This window comes from Filicampus tigris, chromosome 11, assembly GCF_054856515.1.
Source record: "Filicampus tigris isolate MCC_2025a chromosome 11, RoL_Ftig_1.0, whole genome shotgun sequence".
NCBI classification, from domain to species: Eukaryota; Metazoa; Chordata; class Actinopteri; order Syngnathiformes; family Syngnathidae; genus Filicampus; species Filicampus tigris.
In genome coordinates this window covers 11,229,216-11,250,314 of record NC_141227.1, presented here as the reverse complement: position 1 = coordinate 11,250,314, position 21,099 = coordinate 11,229,216, and the positions used below count along the sequence as shown (strand labels likewise).

General features: G+C 39.4%; 1 protein-coding gene across 1 annotated transcript; it reads left to right on the top strand.

Annotated features, from left to right (window-relative positions):
• The first annotated feature begins 144 nt into the window (after nt 1–144).
• Nucleotides 145–20,797, top strand: kif16bb (kinesin family member 16Bb). The gene is made up of 19 exons (XM_086045863.1): nt 145–300; nt 378–441; nt 516–617; nt 734–850; nt 2,915–3,009; nt 4,380–4,495; nt 4,602–4,744; nt 4,992–5,160; nt 6,157–6,279; nt 6,384–6,556; nt 6,653–6,718; nt 6,795–6,854; nt 12,233–12,352; nt 12,498–12,549; nt 12,647–12,784; nt 13,953–14,035; nt 14,729–14,802; nt 18,040–18,130; nt 18,247–20,797. Exons 1-19 carry the CDS (start codon nt 254–256, stop codon nt 20,437–20,439), a joined length of 4,026 nt encoding a protein of 1,341 aa, XP_085901989.1. The 5' UTR covers nt 145–253; the 3' UTR covers nt 20,440–20,797.
• Nucleotides 20,798–21,099: the final 302 nt, after the last annotated feature.

Here is a 21,099-nt window from a genome sequence, read left to right as displayed (position 1 = left end):
ACTAACGATAGGAACTGATTTCAGTTGGCCACAAAAAAGGCTTATAACTGTTGTCATTAAACATTACTGGACCGCCAATGTTTAAATTTGAGCTTGTAAGTTGCGACCTCTACTGGAGAAAATGCGCAAATCACTAAAAGATATGTATCAAGACAGGTCACAGGTGAATTAATTGGCTGTGGATCTTCTCATGGTCATATAATTACCCACGCTCTCGTTACATGCCGAAGGCCATACAGCTGTTTTCTCCGTCATGGCCTCAGTGCGTGTCGCAGTCCGAGTCCGTCCACTTAACAAAAGGTAAATTAAAAAACAAACGAACCCCACATGATGTGGTATTTATTTACCCACAGACGCTTTTGTTTACTTCTCCTCAGAGAACAGCGATTATCATCCAGTGTGGTGACTCGTTTGGAAGGAAATACTATTTATTTGTATAAGGTACAGTGTCTTTAACAGAAATTCACTTTGAGACAGATTAATGCAAAGTAATGAGCACTTTTGAAATTCTACAGCCATCATCGGTACGAGGGGACGATAAGAACACAAAGATATTTACTTACGACTTCTCATATGACTCAACTGACACAAGTCCCTCATTTGCATCCCAGGAGAAGGTAACTGATTTCTTGTATTGTTGCACATTTTGCTTTACTGTTTTGATTGTATGTTAATGAGTCTTGAATGTTCTTTGCCTGCTCAATTTGAACACTCTATCTAATCTTTTTTGTAGATATTCAATGATCTGGGGCCTGATGTCTTAACAGCTGCATTTGAAGGTTTCAACGCCTGTGTGTTTGCCTATGGCCAAACTGGATCAGGCAAATCTTACACCATGATGGGACATGCAGTAAGGTTCCCAGATTTCCCACCACAATGCATCATTTTAAATGCATGTATTTCATTCGCTCACTTGCCACAACATTAGTACACCATGCAGTACATGAGTTGTATATTCTCCCAAAGATGATAAATTCAGTTGTGATTTGATTATCTGAGCTGGAGCAGAATAAATAAAAGTTAATCTGCCAGTTTGTATAAATAGATTTTAGCCAGGACAGTCCAAGTTTCTCATTTCCGGAGGGAGAGCGCTTCAGAAGCTGAGTGACTGTTAACCGCATGGTGGTGAAACGAGTAGCTAGTACAATGTTGAAGAGGACTTAAATACTCAGTGTTACTGGAGGACATAAGTGAGGCACTGAATGGTTAGGTTTAGGGTCATGGGTGTACAGGAGCCCATCCCAGCTGACCATGGGTAAAAAGCAGGTCACACTCTGGGCTGGTCGATGCAATACATAATTAGGAGCCAAAGAAGCAGCTGCAGAGGTCAGGTGTGACATTATTGATTGTGCTCTAGGCCTGTTCAACACCAATATAATCAAAATTGTGATCCCGATTTACTGCCTTTTGACCAAAGGCCCAATTAGGGGAAGGATTAACCCACCCACACCCTTGATTTATCGCCCTAAACAATTATCCAATGGAGTGGTCAGGGCCTTTAAATGATGGCCCCAACATTTTTGGGGACTGAGAGGTGATACACAGTACTGTACATATATCCCAGTATTTTCGCAATTGGAAAATACCCAAACTCAAATAAAAATATGTATACTAAGTAAAGTTGTTAGTGAATGAAATGAGTGCAGCCAGAGATACAGTTTCAAAACGCATGTGAAGCATTTGGAATTACCTGACATTTCTGCATAAATTGGCCATAAAAGGTGTGATTAAGTCACAGCAATTTACAGCCTGCTTGATCTAATACCAAACAGTTCTGTTTTTACTGGCCGCATCATGTAAACATTCACCCTGCTAATAACGTCTCCAAAACCGAATCCGAGACAGGAGTCAGCCAACCCAGAAGGCAATCAATGTGACCAAGCTGGAGGTGCTATAACAACATACTCTGGCTTTGAGTTTTCTATTCTCAAGAAGCATTGCCCGACATGAACTGTTGACGACAATTACGTATTGTTTTTTGTAGAAACATGGAAACCAATACTTGTTTGGGTGGTATTTAAGACCCATTGGTCTCTTGTTGTGACTTGGATGAAATGACCAATTTATGCAGAAATCCGGTCAATTCAAAGGGTTTACACATTATCTTGTAACTGTATGATTTAAACCAATCCAGGGTGTATCTGAGCTCCTGGATTTAAGTGTTGCAAAGATTGCTAAAGGAGATTAGGATGGTCAGCAATCCAGAGATGTTTTTGTGATTATTTTTTTCCTCCCAAGGGCAATTTGCGTGCTGTGGAGGTGCCATTTATATAAAAAAAAAAAAAAAAAAAAAAAAAGAAAGAAATTGAAAATTAAACAGAACTCTCATAACCGCGGTTCACTTAAAACATATGACATCCACCTCATACACTCCCACTGTCCCAATATAATCAGCATTGAGGATCTTACAAATGCAAATCATTTTAGTAGTGCTTACCCAGCGTGAACGCAATGCTGACACATTTTTACATTAGAAAGTGACCTCATCAGACATCCTTGCTTTTCTCTTCATTTGTCTCCGTGTTTTCCTGCACTAATCAGAAAAGGTGATGAGTGCAGCAGCGCGTAGCTTTTCCATTTCCCACCTTGCACTCAAATGTAAATTTCACTCTACCAAGGGGTAAATGAATGTCTACCAGGACAGCATCACTGCTCCTTTCAACTTACTTGATAATTACATATAACGTCCTTAATGCTCACTATCTACTGCTGTGTAATTAAAACAAGGGATGAAGAGATTGCTTTAACGCTTCAGTAACTTTTTGTGGTAGCTGTTCCACTGCCTCTGCCTGCTGTTTTTTTTTTTTTTGGTCTACAGCAATACATAGAAACTCGCATTAAGACAATTGAATTTAACAATGTCACTACAGAGTTTTGAGTGTTGTCAACACTTTTATTTTGTTGAATTTGCCAGGAAGAAAAAGGTTTGATCCCACGGATCTGTGAAGGTCTGTTCTCCAAAATATCAGAGAGAAGCACAAGCAACACGTCATTTTGTACAGAGGTCAGGTATGAGATGTTTTTTTATTTTTTATTTAAATAATGACAAAGAGCCCAACAGATGCAGACTGACAGGATGTTGTTGCGAATGATGCAAAAACAGAATGGCAATGAGGAATATGAGATGTAACCGGTCTTTCTTTATCAATTTGTCATTTTGGATATCAATACAGTGATAATTATACACTCCCCCTCAGTTATTCAAGTTAATGATCTGGATTTTTTTTTTTTATTTAATGTGCAAGAATTACTAACCTCCAAATATTGGTCTCAACCCTGCAAACAAGCATCAGTCTCACAAAAAAGACTCTCTCCAATTGCATTACTAAATGACCTCTATTTATCATGCATCACACTAATGAAGTTAACTACAATATTCCGAAAGTCAATGTCTTACTTTTGTCACCCAAAAAAACAAGACTGCTCTACTTTATACCTTACTACCTGCTGCTTAGCCTCTGAGTGCACCTTGCCCTACTTCATACCTCATTTTGCTCACAAAAGAAGAACTTGCAAAGCAAGCAATTTCTTTTGTGGACCCCCACAGATTTTCCAGATCTCCTGCTGAATCGAGGAAATTCAAGTGTATCCACATTTTGGTGCTTGGAGTGCATTGGTAACTCCTGGTTAGGTTGAATTCAACTCCACAGCTGTTTTGGTTTGCCTTTAGAGTTTGCTTTTTAGACAACATTACATTGACAGAAAAAATACTTGCATTTGAATATTGTTTGTTCTAATAGTTTTTTTGCTTCAGTCCCCTCAAATCAGTTGTCAACAATGTTATATATAACCGTATGTAACTGGCTTCTTGAGCAACATAAACTCTTGCAAAGTAAAATTAATCTAAAATGTGAACTTTTTTGTGTTTCAACACAGAGACAGAATAGTGTTGCATTAATACTGGAAAATGTCCCTCTCTTCAGCTTGTAATGTTTTAGAATCAAACTCTCTACCTCTCATTGTGTTGAGCCAAAACTTAATGGGCATATGTTAATTAACTGCAAGTGTCGTCCTGAATAGCTTTGCCCTAAACCTTGGGTTTATCTTTTTTTTTTTTTTTTTTAAACGAGACGGTTAAAATCTTATTTGAACAAATCATTGCTATGGCTCCTAGGTTAAGGGTTAGGGTTAGATTTATCTGGGCTTGGAAGCAATTTACCATTGAAATCCAATGTTTTATGTTATTTTTTTTAACTATGTCTGTTCAGATAACGTACAGGGTGAACTTCTGGTTCTGAATAAAATGTTGCTTATCAAAGTTTACTCAGTTTCACAAACGATGGCTTTTTGGGGGTCTTTTTGATTGTGTACGTGCTTATTGTTTGGTGCTGTCATTCACAAACAACTAACACTGAAACCATTTGGACTTTGGACACTAGCTTTATGGAAATCTACAACGAACGTGTGTATGACCTTCTTAAAAAGAGGACTGTCGTCGTGGAGAATGGAGGCTTAAGAGTGAGAGAGCACCCGAGGGATGGACCGTATGTTGAGAGTAAGAAACCCCTCCCCCCTCCTTTTTATCTACTTATCTTCCGAGTTGACAAATATTATAGTTTCTTAAAACAAAAATGGATAATAAAAACTTCTTCTGTGCTTAGATCTGTCCAAGAATTTGGTTCACGGCTACAGCAACATGGAAGAATTGATAACTGCCGGGAACGCCAACCGTATCACTGCCAGGACAGGGATGAATGACTCCAGTAGCCGCTCACATGCCATCTTCACCATCAGCTTCACTCAGGTAAGGTGTGGTATACATAAGGAGTGTAGTGTACCATGTTGAATTGGAGTAAATCCTGAAGTCCCCTTAAATTTTTGGGAGGTTTATAGTCTGCTGTGTGTCTCTGGAGGTGAAATTAGCTTTATTTTCTGTTGGTGTCCCGAACTTTTCAATAACTTCAAAGGCTCATTTTTTTTCATTATAACTAGGCCATTTGTTTGTCATGCTATGTGCTTGCGTATTCTTCTGATGGTTTTTCTTGCCATAGACGTGGTTTGATGCAGAGTTGCCACGCGAGATGCTGAGTAAGATCCATCTGGTGGACCTGGCTGGCAGTGAGAGGGCAGACACCACGCAGACTTCAGGCATCAGACTGAAGGAGGGCGGCAACATCAACAAATCCCTCGTCACCCTGGGCAATGTTATCTCAGCTCTGGGTAAATGGCATTCAAAGCAGGACTAGCCTACTGACGCCATGTTAAGCCAATAGGCCCATTAATAGAAAAACAACAGTTAAGACCAATATCGTCACCTTCCTAAAATAATGGTAGATTCAGGGGTGTCAAACTCATTTTTTTCGCGGGCCACGTCATAGTTATGGTTTTCTTCGGAGGACCGTTATGACTGTGAACCCAAAAATATATGATTGCCTCATACTACATATTGCTGGTGTTAGGCGGAATCTTTGTACCTCCAAAGTCATCACTTTTTCGGAGACCCCAAAAACCATTAACATTGCATTGTCAAAGAAGCAAGCCATTTTCAACACTTTAGAAAAGTTTGTAAAAATAACAGTGGACTGACCAATAGTATAGATTTGTGAAAAAAGATTACATTTATCAAATTGCAACATGGCAAGTTTTGTCCTGACGCCAACGATTCCCACAACAAACCGAATAATAACTTGTATTGTAATCAGAGGCCAGTAAAACTGTTTGGTCAAATATTATTACATTTATTTTAAAAGGGACATTTTAACTTTTCAAGTGAAGACAACTTGCAATTTTGGTATTTTTGCAAGATGAAGTTGATGCGCATAATTTGCTTTTACAGGCCACATAAAATGATGTGGTGGGCCGGATCTGGCCCCTGGGCCTTGAGTTTGACACTTGAGGCCTGAGATATCTTTTTAAAGGTTTTTTTTTTCCGGAAACTATGGAAAAACGGATCCAAATACTGATTATATTTAGTAATTTACTTTCTCGGGTAGAAATGAATGATCTGTTTAAGGATGTAGCTGATTTTATCAGAGGTGGCCAGCATCCTGAGATATTTAAGGCAAAACAATATTTGTTGTCAATATGACATAGGAAATTATTTTAGGAGGTTGATATGTGACAAATTAGTTGCATAGGCTGCAGATAATTCTGAGGACTGATTAGATTTTGCAGTATTTAAAAAAACAAATATGCACATATATTGTGACCTTCCAGCCGAGCTCAGCGTGGGACAACCGACAACAAAAAAGACGACCTTCATCCCATACAGAGACTCGGTTCTTACATGGCTGCTCAAAGACAGTCTTGGTGGAAACTCAAAGACTACCATGATTGCAAGTATGCACTGTTCACACAAATTTCTGCCTAAACCAGGTAATCCTCTATGCTTTTATACTGCATCGCTCATGTGTGCATTTCTCCACTATGACCCATCGTTGCAGCCATTTCCCCAGCTAACGTGAACTATGGGGAGACCCTGAGCACATTGCGCTATGCCAACCGCGCCCGAAACATCATGAACAACCCGACAGTGAATGAAGACAGCAGTGTGAAGTTGATCAGGGATCTCCAGGCAGAGGTTACCAGGCTGAAACGGATACTCGAAACCAAACAGGTCCTGTATTGTTCCAGCCATACAATATTTGTAAATGGGTTTTGCAGAGTTAATTAACATGGGCATAATACTGTATTTACCTATGTACTGCTACAGGTTTCACATAGAGAGCTGTCGTCTTCACTCAAGGTAGAAGAGGAGCTGCATCAAAATGAAGAAAAGGTCTGTCTTCTGCTGCTTAATGCACAGTTTTATGGTGCATATTTGGTAGCATTTGCAATACTTTCCATTTCTGCAGGTTTATACTCTAACCAAAGAGTGGACCTGCAAATGGGAGGAGACTCGAGGTATTCTGCAGGTATAGCAAGTGTTACATTTGTCATACGTTTTTCTTGTTTCTCCTGCATTTATTTTAGTATGCAAGTAATGATATTGAGAATTTGTATTTTACATATCTAAAGCAGTTGTCCACTGAACCCTTCTTTTCATAGAAAATCTTCTTAGCCAGTTTAACCTCTCTCTTTGACGCTGAGACATAAGCTATACGTACAAAAAGTCTGAAAGGATTTATTCCAATTTTTTGGAGCAATTATTTTTATTTAATCTTTTATTCCAACTAGAATCATTGTTTGCTTCTCCCTTGTGATCAACATAGAAGCAGTTTTGACACTTGTGCTTGCAGTGAAATCACCCCACCAGTTGGTGTCCCTGCAGCTCCTATAAACATCCAGAAATGTTAGAAGCGTATAGTCGGGAGGGAGAGAGAAAAAGAGAGTCAACCTGGCATGAAGTATAACTTTGCATCTATTAAGATTTAAATGGTACCCAAACGCTGAGTTGTTGAAATACTCCTCAGGTGAGAGTGTGACAGCGTTTGGAAGTCTGGCAAAGAGAAACCAAACTGACATGCACTCTCCTGCAACCCAATATTGCTTCTGAGGCTGTGAGCTTGTAAAGCCCTAGGGTTCTAGAAAAGAAAAACATGAAGAAAAATATTGCTACTGTTTCAACGGTTCACAATGACTGCTGAACAATTTTCCTCTGAATGTTTTCCAACATCCCAAATCACACCAAATGTCATCATTTTGGGCCTCATCATAGTTAGCCAAGTAGTCTGTTCCATTATGCATAAACCGTGATCGTGCCTGTCATGAGAAGTAGGGGTTGATTTATTGTCCAATAATACATCCTAAATGATATACTTTGAGTATTTGTTATTGAAAAGATTTCTTCACACCGCTACTATTGATAGTTCTGAAAATGTCTCTGAATATATATATTCTCAGTCTGGGTTAAAGAACTTATTCGGTACATGGATACATTTTTGGGTCATTTCATGTATATGGTGATGTTTCATACCTATTTGTCAGTGTATGTTGAGGCATTAGTATTCTATGCTCTAAGTTAGTAGGTAACATTTGGGGGCTTGATGGCTTTTTATTCAAAATAATGGTGCTGGAACTCATTAGCACCTGTCACTGCTCCTAATTAGGAAATAATCATTATTGACATGCGGCACTTTAATCTTGTACAGGTGGGCATGCAATATTAATGAAGCATCTTTGTTTTAATATATTTTGGAGGTAAACATTGTCCATTTGAATAAAGAAAATAGACATTATAGCAGTTAGCATTCCGGTAGACACATTGTGGCATCTGAGCAAAAGGCCACTGTGCTGGTGAACAGCAGGCACTCTAGTGATGCCAGAACTACAATCATTTTAACAATTTTGGAATTTGACATTTGTCTCCCAATACATTTGCATTTAGTCTTGGCGGAATATAAGTGGGGATTCTGTCATGGAATTCTTTTGCAGACATCGGAGGTGGGGTTGGTACTTAACTTAAAGCGGAATATCTGCATCTTCACTTAGCACTAACACATGTTTATCCCATGTGTGCAACAAATGAAACGTTTTTATTTTTTTTTTAAGAAACATTCTGCTTCAATAGGCCAGATTGCTCCATACCAAGGGTCACCAATCTTTTTGAAATGTAGAGCTACTTCTTGGGTAGATTGGTGTGAAGAGCTAGCAGTTTGCTGCTATTATCAATGATATTCATTTAAGAAATATAATATTTTCTCACAATAATTAGGAAATAGATCAGTATCAATATGCAACACTTATTTTGTGTGTTCACATTTTGAAATGATCACTTCTACAACATTCTTAGAAAATCACAATCTCCCATCGCTGGTAAACTATTTTTAAAACAGGCCCACGGGTTCCTCGTGGTCCTTGGGTCGTAGTGCCGGTGACCCCTGCTCTATACAAAAAGCCCAATATTACTGTCACATAGAGTATTTGTAATTTAAATGAGTACTTTTACACATTTTTTTCTATCAAATTCTATTGCTGAAATTCCCACAAGGGCCTTTAGGAGCCAAGTTAACCAAGAGCTATGTGTAGGCCTGTATGCAATTTTTCCATTTTTAAAATCTGTTTAGAATGCAGTTTTATGAATCATCAGTTTCCCAAATTGGTTACATGGCATGTAGGAAGGAGGAAAAAAAAATATGAACTGTATCCAGAGCAGTCTACCAGAATGAAAGTGTAACAGAAACAACAAGAAAATTATTTAGTCTGACACTCACAGATTTTAATATTTCTATTGCATTCTACTCAAGAGCTGAATCTTGCATATCTCCAACTATGGGTGACAATTTGATATAAATTCTGTGTAAATTGCCAAACTGTGGCTGTGCCCTTGGTACATTAAAAACTCATTAGTTTTGTGGGTGCTCAAGTTTTGTCTTTCAGTAAAATCAATATTTGCATGCATGCTTTAAAAATGCATGCATTTTTCTCTGCAACAAAATTAATTGCAAACTTCTGCTCAGCTGGCATGTTGCGCTATGTGACATGGCCGATGGGTATTAAGAGTGATTAGATGGTTTGCAGTTGGGTGATTTGGAATTCATATTAATGAACTATGGTAGATAGAACTGTCAAATGCTCCCAGGGAAAAAAAGTTTTGCAGATGATAGTACAGTATTTAATGGAAGCCTAAATGCTCATTTAGCAAATGTCAACATTAATTACAGTATGTTCACCAGCTGCTTCAAGTGGGAAGCAGATTTGAGTTTTTTTTCCTCTGGTCAAAATGGCACACCGACTGACGGAGTGACCATCTGAAATGATCAGCGTTCACTGGCACATATGTGAATGTGAGGAGACTCTAAGAGTATTTCATCTGTTCCTGATGTCAGAGCAATGTGACACAATGCATTAATCGCCCAGGCCTCTCCCAACTTCTAATGAAGTCTGTGAAGAATCCCTTTTAATTAACAGGCCCTGGTCGATGCCTCTCCTGTTTCATTAGGGACGTGTTGGGGAGGATTTCTTCAATTTCTCAACTGCCACCAGTAAGGAAAGTTGTGGACATGTTTCTTGCCACTGTCCAATCCATGCAAAAGTGAATGGGAGGAGGAAGGAGTTTATAGAGTTCTCCATATGCAAGATTTTCTACTCTGCCTCTTGGGGAGGTACTCCTGGTAATCTATAGCAATCTGAGGCATTAGTCCACCATTTTAAAAGGAGCATACCTCTTTGAGGAGCATTTGCATTTGGCTGTAGAACTCCGGCTTATCGAATCCCAAAGCCCTGGGAAGGACGTTATTGGCTGTGAACACTTGCCTAGGGGTACATTTCTCTTTTATGGCTTAATTCATTGTGCCCTTTGAACCTGGTCATCCCAGGCTAAATGTTTCATTTCTTGTCAAGTTGGAAATTACTTTCAGAGCAAACTCTGCAACCCCTCAGGTCTTCTCAGGACTGTTTTATTCTAGTCTGAAATAGTAGTAAGGGCATGATTTACACATGATGATGATGATGATGATGATGAATAGCCCAGTAGACATATATAATAGTTGCTTAATATACAGGTGTGTGTGTGTGACTTGCACATATTTTCTCAGTGACAATTGGAGGGAGTGTATGAAACACTTGGTGTTAGTGCTTTTGCATTTTATAATTACAGTATACAAAGTCGACACTCCAAAGCCTGATTTGTGATATAACAATAACCAAAGATAATTTCAAATGTTTTTAAGAGCGCAAGTAAAACTAAACAGACAATATGGTAGCATCACTGTGCAATACCCTTAACGTGGGGATGTGGCTGTGTTCAGAATTAACCAATCACATTCACACTCATGTTAAATGAGAATCAACACCCAACTACCACCCACTAAGCTTCTCCTGACTTGTATTTTTCACCTTAAAAAGCCTGAAAGTTTTGTGTTAACACTGTCTGGTACAGTTCATAATTCCCTCCACATTGACTAAGGTGCAGATGCAGAGCCAGGAAAAAGGTCACAGCGACAAAATGGACTACCTGAAGTCACCTATCGATTTGGAGGCCTTTCTCACAATGCCAAACACAGTTTGAGCTATGAATCTACGTATATTAATAAACTTTTCAGAAGGCCAACATTTCTTTATTAAAAATTGTTTCCTATGTAATTTTCCAAATCTTTTTAGATGGGGAATTAAAAAAAAAAATTATTAGCTGTAAGATATCATCGTGAAAGTATAATTTGAGACGCACCCTAATGTGAATTAATTCTTTAGACATACAGGTGTGAAAATAAACTACTAAAATAAAATTAAAACTAAATAAATTAAATGACTCACCCTTGGACCATTGACAAAGGCTAAGTGAAGTTAGCAGAGGCTCATTGAAGGCGAGGAAGCTTTATAAATCAAGGTTTTGAGCATTCTTAATTGTCCAACAAGTTTATTGGTTCAACTACTGTAAAGTAAGATTTTACAAATTATGTATTAGCCATTAACTGACGTGATGGCATGCAGAAAGACACATGCTGTAGTTGTTAGTTTAACATTAAAAGCTGAACGATGGTGTGCGTTCCATTATTCTATGATTTATGGTATTTGTTTTAACCATTTGCAATTCATTAAAATAAAAAAAATATATATTGCCAATGTCAAATTATTCACTATTTGTAATTTTGTAAAGAAATCAATAAATGTACCCAAATTGTACTGAACAGCCAAGTTAGAGATGGGTGACTGCTTCCTGTGTCGCACTACGATCCAATTCTGGTCAACACTGGTGCCCTTCTGTGGAGGAATCACAAAAAGACAAAAAAAAAAAATCAAAACACATGAATTAATCCTTTTTATGCTCATTGAGCTAAACTCTTGTTACTGTGCGACCCAAGGCAGTTTTTCTGATAAATTTGAACTCCCAATTGTATGACTTTAGGGGAAACTTTGAAGACCTACATTACCTTTGGTGGATCCACTGTAAGACAAGGCCTACCTTGTTTTACCTTCCATACAGACACATTGTTAATGGTGTGAAATGAATGTGTTATGTTGATGTGTATGCTTAAGAAAGTTAAAAGCGACATAACCTTGACTGTTATGCCTCACTGGCGGCAACGTTGCACGTTATGCAATGCAAGTGTGTGGCTGCTGGCACTGCGTCTTTGTCGCTCGGCGAACACAATGTACAGTTTGACTCTCACCATGGTAATCTAAATGATTGATTGCGTCTCTCCCCGTCAGCCACTCGACCGCTTCATAGCAACACATGGCCGAAACTCGGCTATTCTGCTTGGCCTTCAGGCAAGGAAGAGCAGTCATAAAGAATTTAGTTTTCTGCTGGTTGCCACTAAATGTCTGTCAGCTTTTTTCTTTATTATTGTTACAGCTACAGGCTATTGAGACGGCCTCAGTCCTTCTAAGGATAATCTCTTGTGTCCCATAGGAGGAGGCGGTGGCTCTGAAGAAGGAAGGAAATGCAGTGGTTTTGGACTGTCTGTTCCCCCATTTGATAGGCATTGATGAAGACTTGCTCAGCACTGGCGTCGTCCTCTATTATTTGAAAGTAAATGGAGCGTTTCATCTTGACCTAACTCACATTCATTCTGCATTTTCTGTTAATTAATCACCAGCCGTAGCAAATTGCGCCTTGTGATTGCAGTAGAACAAACACACGCCTTACATAGTCTCCTGATTAATCACCACTGTAGGAGGGCAGAACCATGATAAACACGAACAAAGCAGCTTGCAGCTTGAATATTGGTGAGTCAGGGTTACTAAATCATATAGCCCATTGTTGCATCATCTGTTGATTTACTGACTGTAAAATGCATTCCTGACATGTTTTTGTTTCTCATAGATGATGATAATTCAGGGCTCGGCGATGAACATTGTGTGTTTGAAAACCACGCCGGGACTGTGACTCTCATCCCTCAGGAGGGTGCAATGTGTTCAGTCAATGGCATCGTGGTAGCTCATCCCTGTCAGCTGACTCAGGGTAAGCTTTTTGCCTCATATTCTCTCAGAGAAAGGAATGAGCTCGTTCCCAGATTTGGTTAAGCTGTTTCATCTTATGAAATCCATGTTGTCCTTGGCTCTTGCAGCATCGCACTTTTTGGCATGGGTGCACTGTAAATGCAGCTTTTCATAAAATGGATAGTTTCTCTTAATAAACATTTCGAAGGGTGAGTGGCCGACAAAGCCCCAAACTGTTTTCCTTAATTGGCAGATTGAGTCGATTGGACCCACAGGTTTGAGAATTACTCTTTGAAAGGACAGAGTCAAACCGTGTTGAGACTCTTAACCTCCCTTGTCCAAACAGACACTGCTTGCTGCGGGTTGGAGCCTTGCAGCTTACAACCTCCTCTTCATCAGGGCTTGGCTTTCCGAGATAACAACTTAACAGTGTAGCACAGCCTTCTGCTAGCCTTCCTTTATAACCATTTCAGCTTTTCCCATATCGCCTTCACAAACGGCTGTATCTGAAGGCATTTTCTTGAACAAATGTTTGTAATTTTCTGGCAAACAGCAGCTGGAATCTATCAGAGGCTCCCTTCGCAGGTGCTTTGTCACTTGTCTAAGTCATTTGTAGTTGCAAGATTAGAATTTGCTGGAGCCGGCGACGAGGCGGCAATTGCACAGCAAGGCCTTGAGAAAATCTCTGGCTGTGATTGCATGAATCGGAGCCTGATATATAAACCCTAATATCACTTCAATTCTATCACTTTTTGAGGATTACCAAGCCTTGCTTGACCGTTTTTCTCTGGTAGATCATCCTATGGTTTACTTTAGGTCACTGACATTCACGCTGGAAATTGCTTTCTTCGTAGCAAGTCATTCCCTTTTGCTCGTTTGAGGAAATGTAAGCAACTCCCATTTTATGCCAGCAGTTTTTTTTAGTGAAGACACTTCACTCTGTTGAAACATTGAGAGGAAGGTTTCTATCAGCCAAGTCTGTGGTTCTTGGTAACTTTTCATGATTTAGGATTACTGTTCTGATACTACATCATTACTCTCTGTGGCAAATGTTGTGAAGAGCCTCAAATCTTTAATTGCTGCACCTGTCTTTGCAGGCATTACATTATTAATTCAAAATACTTTGAGCTTGCAGGTATCTTGTTAATTTGCCAGTCTCTGTTCCCCCCCCCCCCCCCCCTTTCCTTCAGGTGCCATCATACACCTTGGGAGCAAAAACATCTTGCGCTTTAACCACCCCAACGAAGCCGCCTTTCTCAGACAGAACCAGCAGGTGAAGGAAGAGCCTGACCGCAGCAGACATACAGTATTGCATGTCTCTGTGGTCAAATAACTTTTCGCTGAACTTCTTTCAATGACTATATCAGATGATTTAACTGAATTGCTTTCTTCTAATGCAAGACAGACATCTTGTCATTTTTTTCTTCATATAGTCCAAATGTGTAGATGTGTATATGTATAACATGACACTCGAGGGGTTGTGCAAAATTAAATGATTTTTGAATCAAGTAAAGGGTAGCACAATTATAGAAATTAATTGAAGTTTCGATATTTGTACTGTTCTATTGACTGCAAAACATCCGGCAAGGCCGATGATATAAAAAACACCTTCAACATAATATTGGCTAAGAAAGTAATGAAAATACATGTATACATAGAAATAAATCAGTACAAATTTTATATTTCAATTTGCTTTTATTTACCGGTTATCTAATTTTCCAAAGAGAAGCTGAACTTCTTTTTATGTGAGCAAAATCAAGCTGGTTAACGAATGCACAAAAAAATGGTGCTTCTTTAACATGTGAATTTTTAAGCATCTACTGGTATATGTCAATACAGTGCCTAATTTTGAACCTTCATACATTTTAGATGTACTAAATAAAATGCCTTATCTATCTTTATCAAGCAACAGGTATGGATAAAACATTTCTTTATTTTCATTTCAGTCTTGTTCTATTCTCTACAGTGTGCGCTGATATCGACGATCACCTTGTCACCAAAATCTAACAATTTGTCCAAGATGACACTTAGCCCCCCAAGGTAAGAGTTGAGACCGACGCATACTAAAATTCTTTACTCCTTGCCAAAGGTCCAGTTACACCTGGTTCACAATTCTATCTTGATACACATTGCAAAATCAAAGCCATAAATCATGGCAGCATTTCTGGGAGAAGTGGAAACATGCAAATGGACATGCCAACCTGAAGTGTTTCAAGCTGTGCCAGTGTAAATCACAGCTGGTCTAGACAGCTGAGAGGCTGTCCCAGTTTGGCTTCTGTAGTTCACTCGGTAGCGAACCGGCGTGTCCCTTTTTAAAATATATAAACAAATAAATCACTCTTCACTTGAAGTTCACCCTTGACATGACGTGATAGATGTGTCAGAGAAGCGCATTATCAGTACAAGTGTTCTCATTAATATTGTCTGTATCTTGCAAAGTGCAGTCAAATGCTTGGGCAAAGGATTGCCATGCGTTCCTATGATTTGGGGAGAGAGCAAAGTTGTGCACAAGGCGTTATGCTGCAGAAGAACATTTGTTCCTGGATTGTTTATTTTTAAATACTTATTTGTCTTAAGATTTTTGCCGATATATTACATATAGTTCTTCATTCTCGCATGACAGAAGTGGTTTTGCAATTTACATTCTGTGTAACTCACTCGCCATCTTGGAATTGAAAGCAATTAAGTTTGATCGCGGATTTATTGAAAAGAGAAATACATTACATTTCTCTTTTCCCACTAGTAGCATTGGTGAAGAAAGTAGATTGGGGCCCCTTGTTTTTCCTCATTATGAACAGATGTGGTGGTTTAGCTACACTCTCCTCAGAAAGTATAACAATGAGTACCTCTGCACAAAAATTGGCCACAGCCAAAGCAGCCATTTGGAATGTCCTGAAGAAGAAAGCGTTTCAGTACTAGGTAACGGACATCAGATAGGTCGAGCATGACACCAATTGATGATAGAAACCTTTTAGAGCTGTAAACTTCATGAATGAATGTAAAGACTACAGCAGACCATGCAACCAGTCATGAGAAATACCAGTCTGGAATTTACCGAAAATTAGACAAGCCTCAAAATATGAAAAAAAAAAAAAAGTTTTATGGACTGATGAGAGGAGAAAGATTAAGCTTTAACGAAGTGATACGATTAAACTTTTATCAAAGTGATATAAAGACTACAAGGACCAAGAATTACACGGATGTGCCGCACATCGAACTTGTAGAGTTCCATGGTCAGGTAGCACTAACCTAAGCAAACAAAAGGGAGGACTAAAAACAAATAAGCCAAAATTACTTTGTTAAATAAACATCCATCCATCGTCAAAACCGCTAATCCTCACAAGGGTTGCGGGCGCACTGGAGCCTATCCCAGCTGTCTTCGGGCAGTAGGCGGGGTGCACCCCAAATTGGTTGCCAGCCAATTGCAGGGTACACAGAGACAAACATTCACACTCACAATCAATCATTGACTTTTTTTTATTTCCTAGCTAATTATTATTTTTTTTTTTTAGTTATGGATATAAAAACAATATATTGTATATTTGCCTAGCATATCTTTACCTACACTAATGGATTGGCTATAGCATGAAGGTGAAGAATGTCAGTGGCTGCTTTGTCCTTAACCACCTCTGTAGGCTATGCTGCCCTTGTTAGAAAAAAATGTAGATCTACATCATAAGAATTCAGTAGCTACCAATTCAATTTGATGCAGATTAGGAGAGATTCTGTCATTGAATTGCATATTTAAATTTCAAACCCAAGAGTGTTATGGTTTCTCTCATCTTGTAATAAATGTGTGGATTGCTTTGACCCCACAACCCTGAACAGGATCAGCGGTATTGAAAATAGATGGATGGATTGTTTGGGCAAAGTAAGACTACTTGCTAGAGATTCGGAAACTTTGATTCTTGTATAGTATGTTTGTGCTTTCTGTAAAACATTTTACTCTATTTATTCCTAATGGAGTTTGGCTTAATTAACTATATTGGCCTGACAAGCAATGTACTACTTTGGGTAAATACAAATGATTGCTTAGCCCTGAGCTTTGATCTTGCAAGATGGCCATTTCAATACAGGAGGCAGAAATGGCTACTATATGATCATGAGTCAGAGCTCAGTCCTGTGCTTTTATCTTCAAGACTGTTTGTACACTATAAAATGAATTGCATATCAGCACAGTCTTTGTCAAGACCACCGTAAACCTTTAGAATAGGGCAAGTAGTGCCTGCGAATTCAGTGGACTATTGAATTATGGCCTGAGAAATTGTTGCGCAACAGATTTGATCATTTTATCCTCTGTACACTATGTCTGAGATTTAAAAAAAACAAAAAAAAAACATGCAGCAGCCATCAGAGAAAATGTAGCAATGAGTAAAACACGTTGTACATCAGTTGTTGTAGATGATTCTTATGTAGCTTTTGTACAAGTCATGAAAACTAATACACAGATTGTCATTGCTAAATATTTACCAACTGTATGGTCTTTTTAGTAAATAATATAGGCAGGAATATGGTGATCAGCTCACCTGTTTCCTGAAGCTGAGCCATGATTGGTTGTTACTTGAGCCCTGAGCAATTGTGATGTCATTTTCAGTTGACTGCAAGTGACAAAATGGCCACCCCTTGAGATGGGCAAAAACGGGTGAATTTGACTACTTAACTCGTATTCCACAAACAAAATATCAATCAGAAGGTGTTAGTTTTTAGACTAATGGGGCTGCATAGAACATATTATTGTAAAGAAAATATCTGGGTTGACATCCACTTTAAGTAATGAAGTTTAATGTACTAACATTTTAAGTTTGATGGCAATTTGCTCGTCATTCCACAGCAAAAAAACCCAAACAAACCTATAAATACTTAATTTTGTGATTGACCGATTTGTAAATAAATGTTATAGACTGAAGCACATTGACTCATGCTAACCTAAATGACAACATACTGCAGCACACAGAGCTCAACAACGGTTCCTCTCTCACCCAGAGTGCTGCATGTGATATGTAAATCTCATCAACATACGCACATTCTTTTTAATTTCACAGCTGATAGGTTGGCTGTAATTTTATCCAGCCATTTGATTGGTGCTTTTCACAAACGAAGGCTGCTAGACTCCTTTTTGTGAAGCGGAGTCCAGGTTTGCTGCAACCATATCTACTGTATTTAGCTTTTAATTGATTTTGATTGTAAAAAAAACTGGAAGTTGCTTGCAGCATGCACAATTAAATATTGTTACATTGTGTATTTGCATCCATCATTTTCTGTTCTCATCCATTTTAGTGAGTTTGATCTACTTACTTCAAAGACTGTGCAGTGTGAACTCATAGCCTGCTCTTCTACCTTTGTGACACCAAATGATTTCACAATGACTGTAAGTATGTTTTTTTTCAATGTAGTTGTATATCTTGCAAGCAAATTATTGTAGTTGGCATAAAAGAAATGTGATGCATCACTTTTCTCTTTATCCACCGGCACAATATAAAATAGGCAATACCTGGAAAAGGTCCCGTCCCTCACACTAGTTTCGATTTGGATGGAGGCACACAACAGAATGGGGTAAGCACCAGGGGTGACCTGGAGCAGGAGATAGTTCTGTGTCATAAATCACGGCCAGAGCTGATGTCTGAGCACCCTTGGAGGGAAGCTGAGAATGCTGCTGAAGTATCAAGTTATACAAAAGTGCAAGTGTGGTCAGGGGATGCCAGCCTCCAGCAGACAAGTGTCCTGGGCCTAGGTGATGGATGTGTCATGGAGCCAGAGGGGAATGCTAACGAGATCCAAGGTGTTGTGGCTCATTGCTGCAGGGGGAGACCTGGCTCTGGTGGGAGCTCATTAGGCAACATGTCCCACCTTCGGCTTACAGGGGAAACTAGCTCCATGTCCGTCCCCCAACAAACCGACGCTTCTCAGCTCAAGGAAAATGCTTCTACCAGTTCGGGATCCTGCTGTCCATCCGAGAAAGTGATCTTGGACGGAGAGTTGATCTTTGGAGACATAAATGATTGTGGCTCTTTGGATGAGTCTGTAACACGGGCTAAAGTCGGTGTAGGGGCTGCAGTTCAAAGCTCAAGACTGAGCGCCTTAGTCAGCAGAGTGAGTTGGATTGTCAAAGATGCTGGGCATTTCCTTTGGAGCTCATCCACGCTACTGCAGCAATTTGAAGGGGAAAGAAAAAAGCATTTTGTGGCCGACTGGTTCAATCATCTAATTTCTCTCGTCAATGAAAGCAAGGTCATATCTGTAATTGACAGCCAAGTCCTCTCCCTAGTAAAAAGGAGTTATTTCTTTTCATATTTCAAGAGTAGTGTTATTTATTCAATGGTCAAAGAGCTGCCACTGATACAACAGGTCCAGATGGAAATAATGGAACACCTTTGGGCCAATGAAGCTATGACTAATATGCAGGACTACAGTTATCAACATACCACACCAGTCATGTCCCATACACAGAAGATCATTAAAGCGGATTGGAACCCAGATGGCCTTCAGGAGCAAGAAAGAGTTCATGATGATTTCGTACAAGAGGACAAAACAAGCGTTGAGAAATTCCCAATGAATGACATAATTACCCATAAGCCTCCAAACAAGGATCAGGCATTAGATCACTTTGCCACTGTTCAAAGAAATGAGATTAGAAGTTTTTGTCAACCCTTGATAGATTTTCCTGCTGCTCTTGTGAAACTAGAAAATCTCTCATTTCAACACCTAAAGACATCGCTACAGTCAGTCCTATCCAGCACAATGCTAGTTTCTCAACAGATTGTAGCTCTCTTTTGGCTGAATGTAGCTACATTTAGCCAAGTTGAACCCTGTCCTGCTCTCCTGATCCTCGTGGAGACGGGTCTTTATACATTGACTGCAGAATCTGAGCTGCTGGTCTTGTTCCACCAGCTCCCCTTCTCGCATTTGAAGGAGTTACAGATAAGCTTTTCAGGCCATGGCTTGCGTTTGATGGGAGCTACACAGGGAAGCATCCTGGGTCTGTACACTCACAGTCGCAAGCTTACCCAAGAGGTGTGCTGGGCCATACTAGGAGTCCTGTGCCCTGGGGACATCCGGGTCTCTCAGCACCTGCTATTTAACGATGACTGGAGGACGGTCGGGAACAGATTATCATTGGACTCACAGGCTTGTGTACCTGACCTTGTGCTGGATGCCGGCCTGAGGGTGTGCTGCCAGTTTCAGAAGAGTCTTGCAGATCTGATTTATCTTCTTTATTGCAACATGGAAGAAGGAACATCAGTTACCCTTGGAGATGTGCAGCTCTTATTGTACACAAGCGTGAAGGTATGCTTAAGCTCCAGCAGCTACACTGAAACTGTGAGCCAGCTTTTACTTACAGAGAGACACATTGGTCTGGTGCAGGAAGATGTTGTCTTTTATCCCAGCCCGCGCTCGGTCACCATAAGGCCCTGCCATCATCAATTCCGCAACTTGACTCTTCGTCAGCGCGCTGATGTACGCTGCGTGGTGTTACATGATGAAGACAAGTGCGGAGTTGTCAGTCTGGATCTAATCTTTGCAAATAAGAGGGCCAGAGGTCACCCTGAAAGTGTGACGAAAGTAGCCTCCCCGCCTGCGCTTGCTTCAAATTCATCTCCACGTGCAGAGGTGTGGAAATTAACTTTCACTTGCTCGACTGAGGCAGCATGCCTGATTAATTATTTGTCAAATGTCTGATCAACAACTGGCAGACAGTAATGAGCTGCTCAGCTTGAAGACACATGGAGAATTAGCAACCAATGCAAAGAACTGCTAATACTGCACCCACTTTTGATGTCTGATATATTCCTTGCATTAAATTGACATTTTACAATGCATGACTTTAGCTTGTAGAATTTTAAAGCCCACATTTAACATAGTTATTCATTTGAAATCTGTGACTGCTCCAGTTCAATTAGTTTGACAATTGTCTAATTTTAAGGATTTTAATAATCTCAAATACATGTTGTCGTTCTGCTTGTGAAGTTATTGATTCTGAATTTTTATGTGAACACACTTTTAATGTTTTGAGTTTACGAATAAATGTAGCCCCTATGCACACACAGAATTTCCAATTAATTTGACTGCTTTCTCCAACTTTATCCCTTTCAAGGTTTTTTTTTTTTTTTTTCAGGCCAAACTCTAAATTTAACTTCAAACCCTATCTTTAGGATTGTACCTATATCATTATTTTGTTAAAACTTAGTGCCGTAATCCATTTATTTGGATTAAAATAATAATACATACTTAAAGGAGACTAATATTTTTGTGTCATGTTTTAGAACATGACGGAAACGTGACTTTAATGGCTTGTATGTATACAAACTTGGATATCTGGAGCATCTGCTCACTTATCAA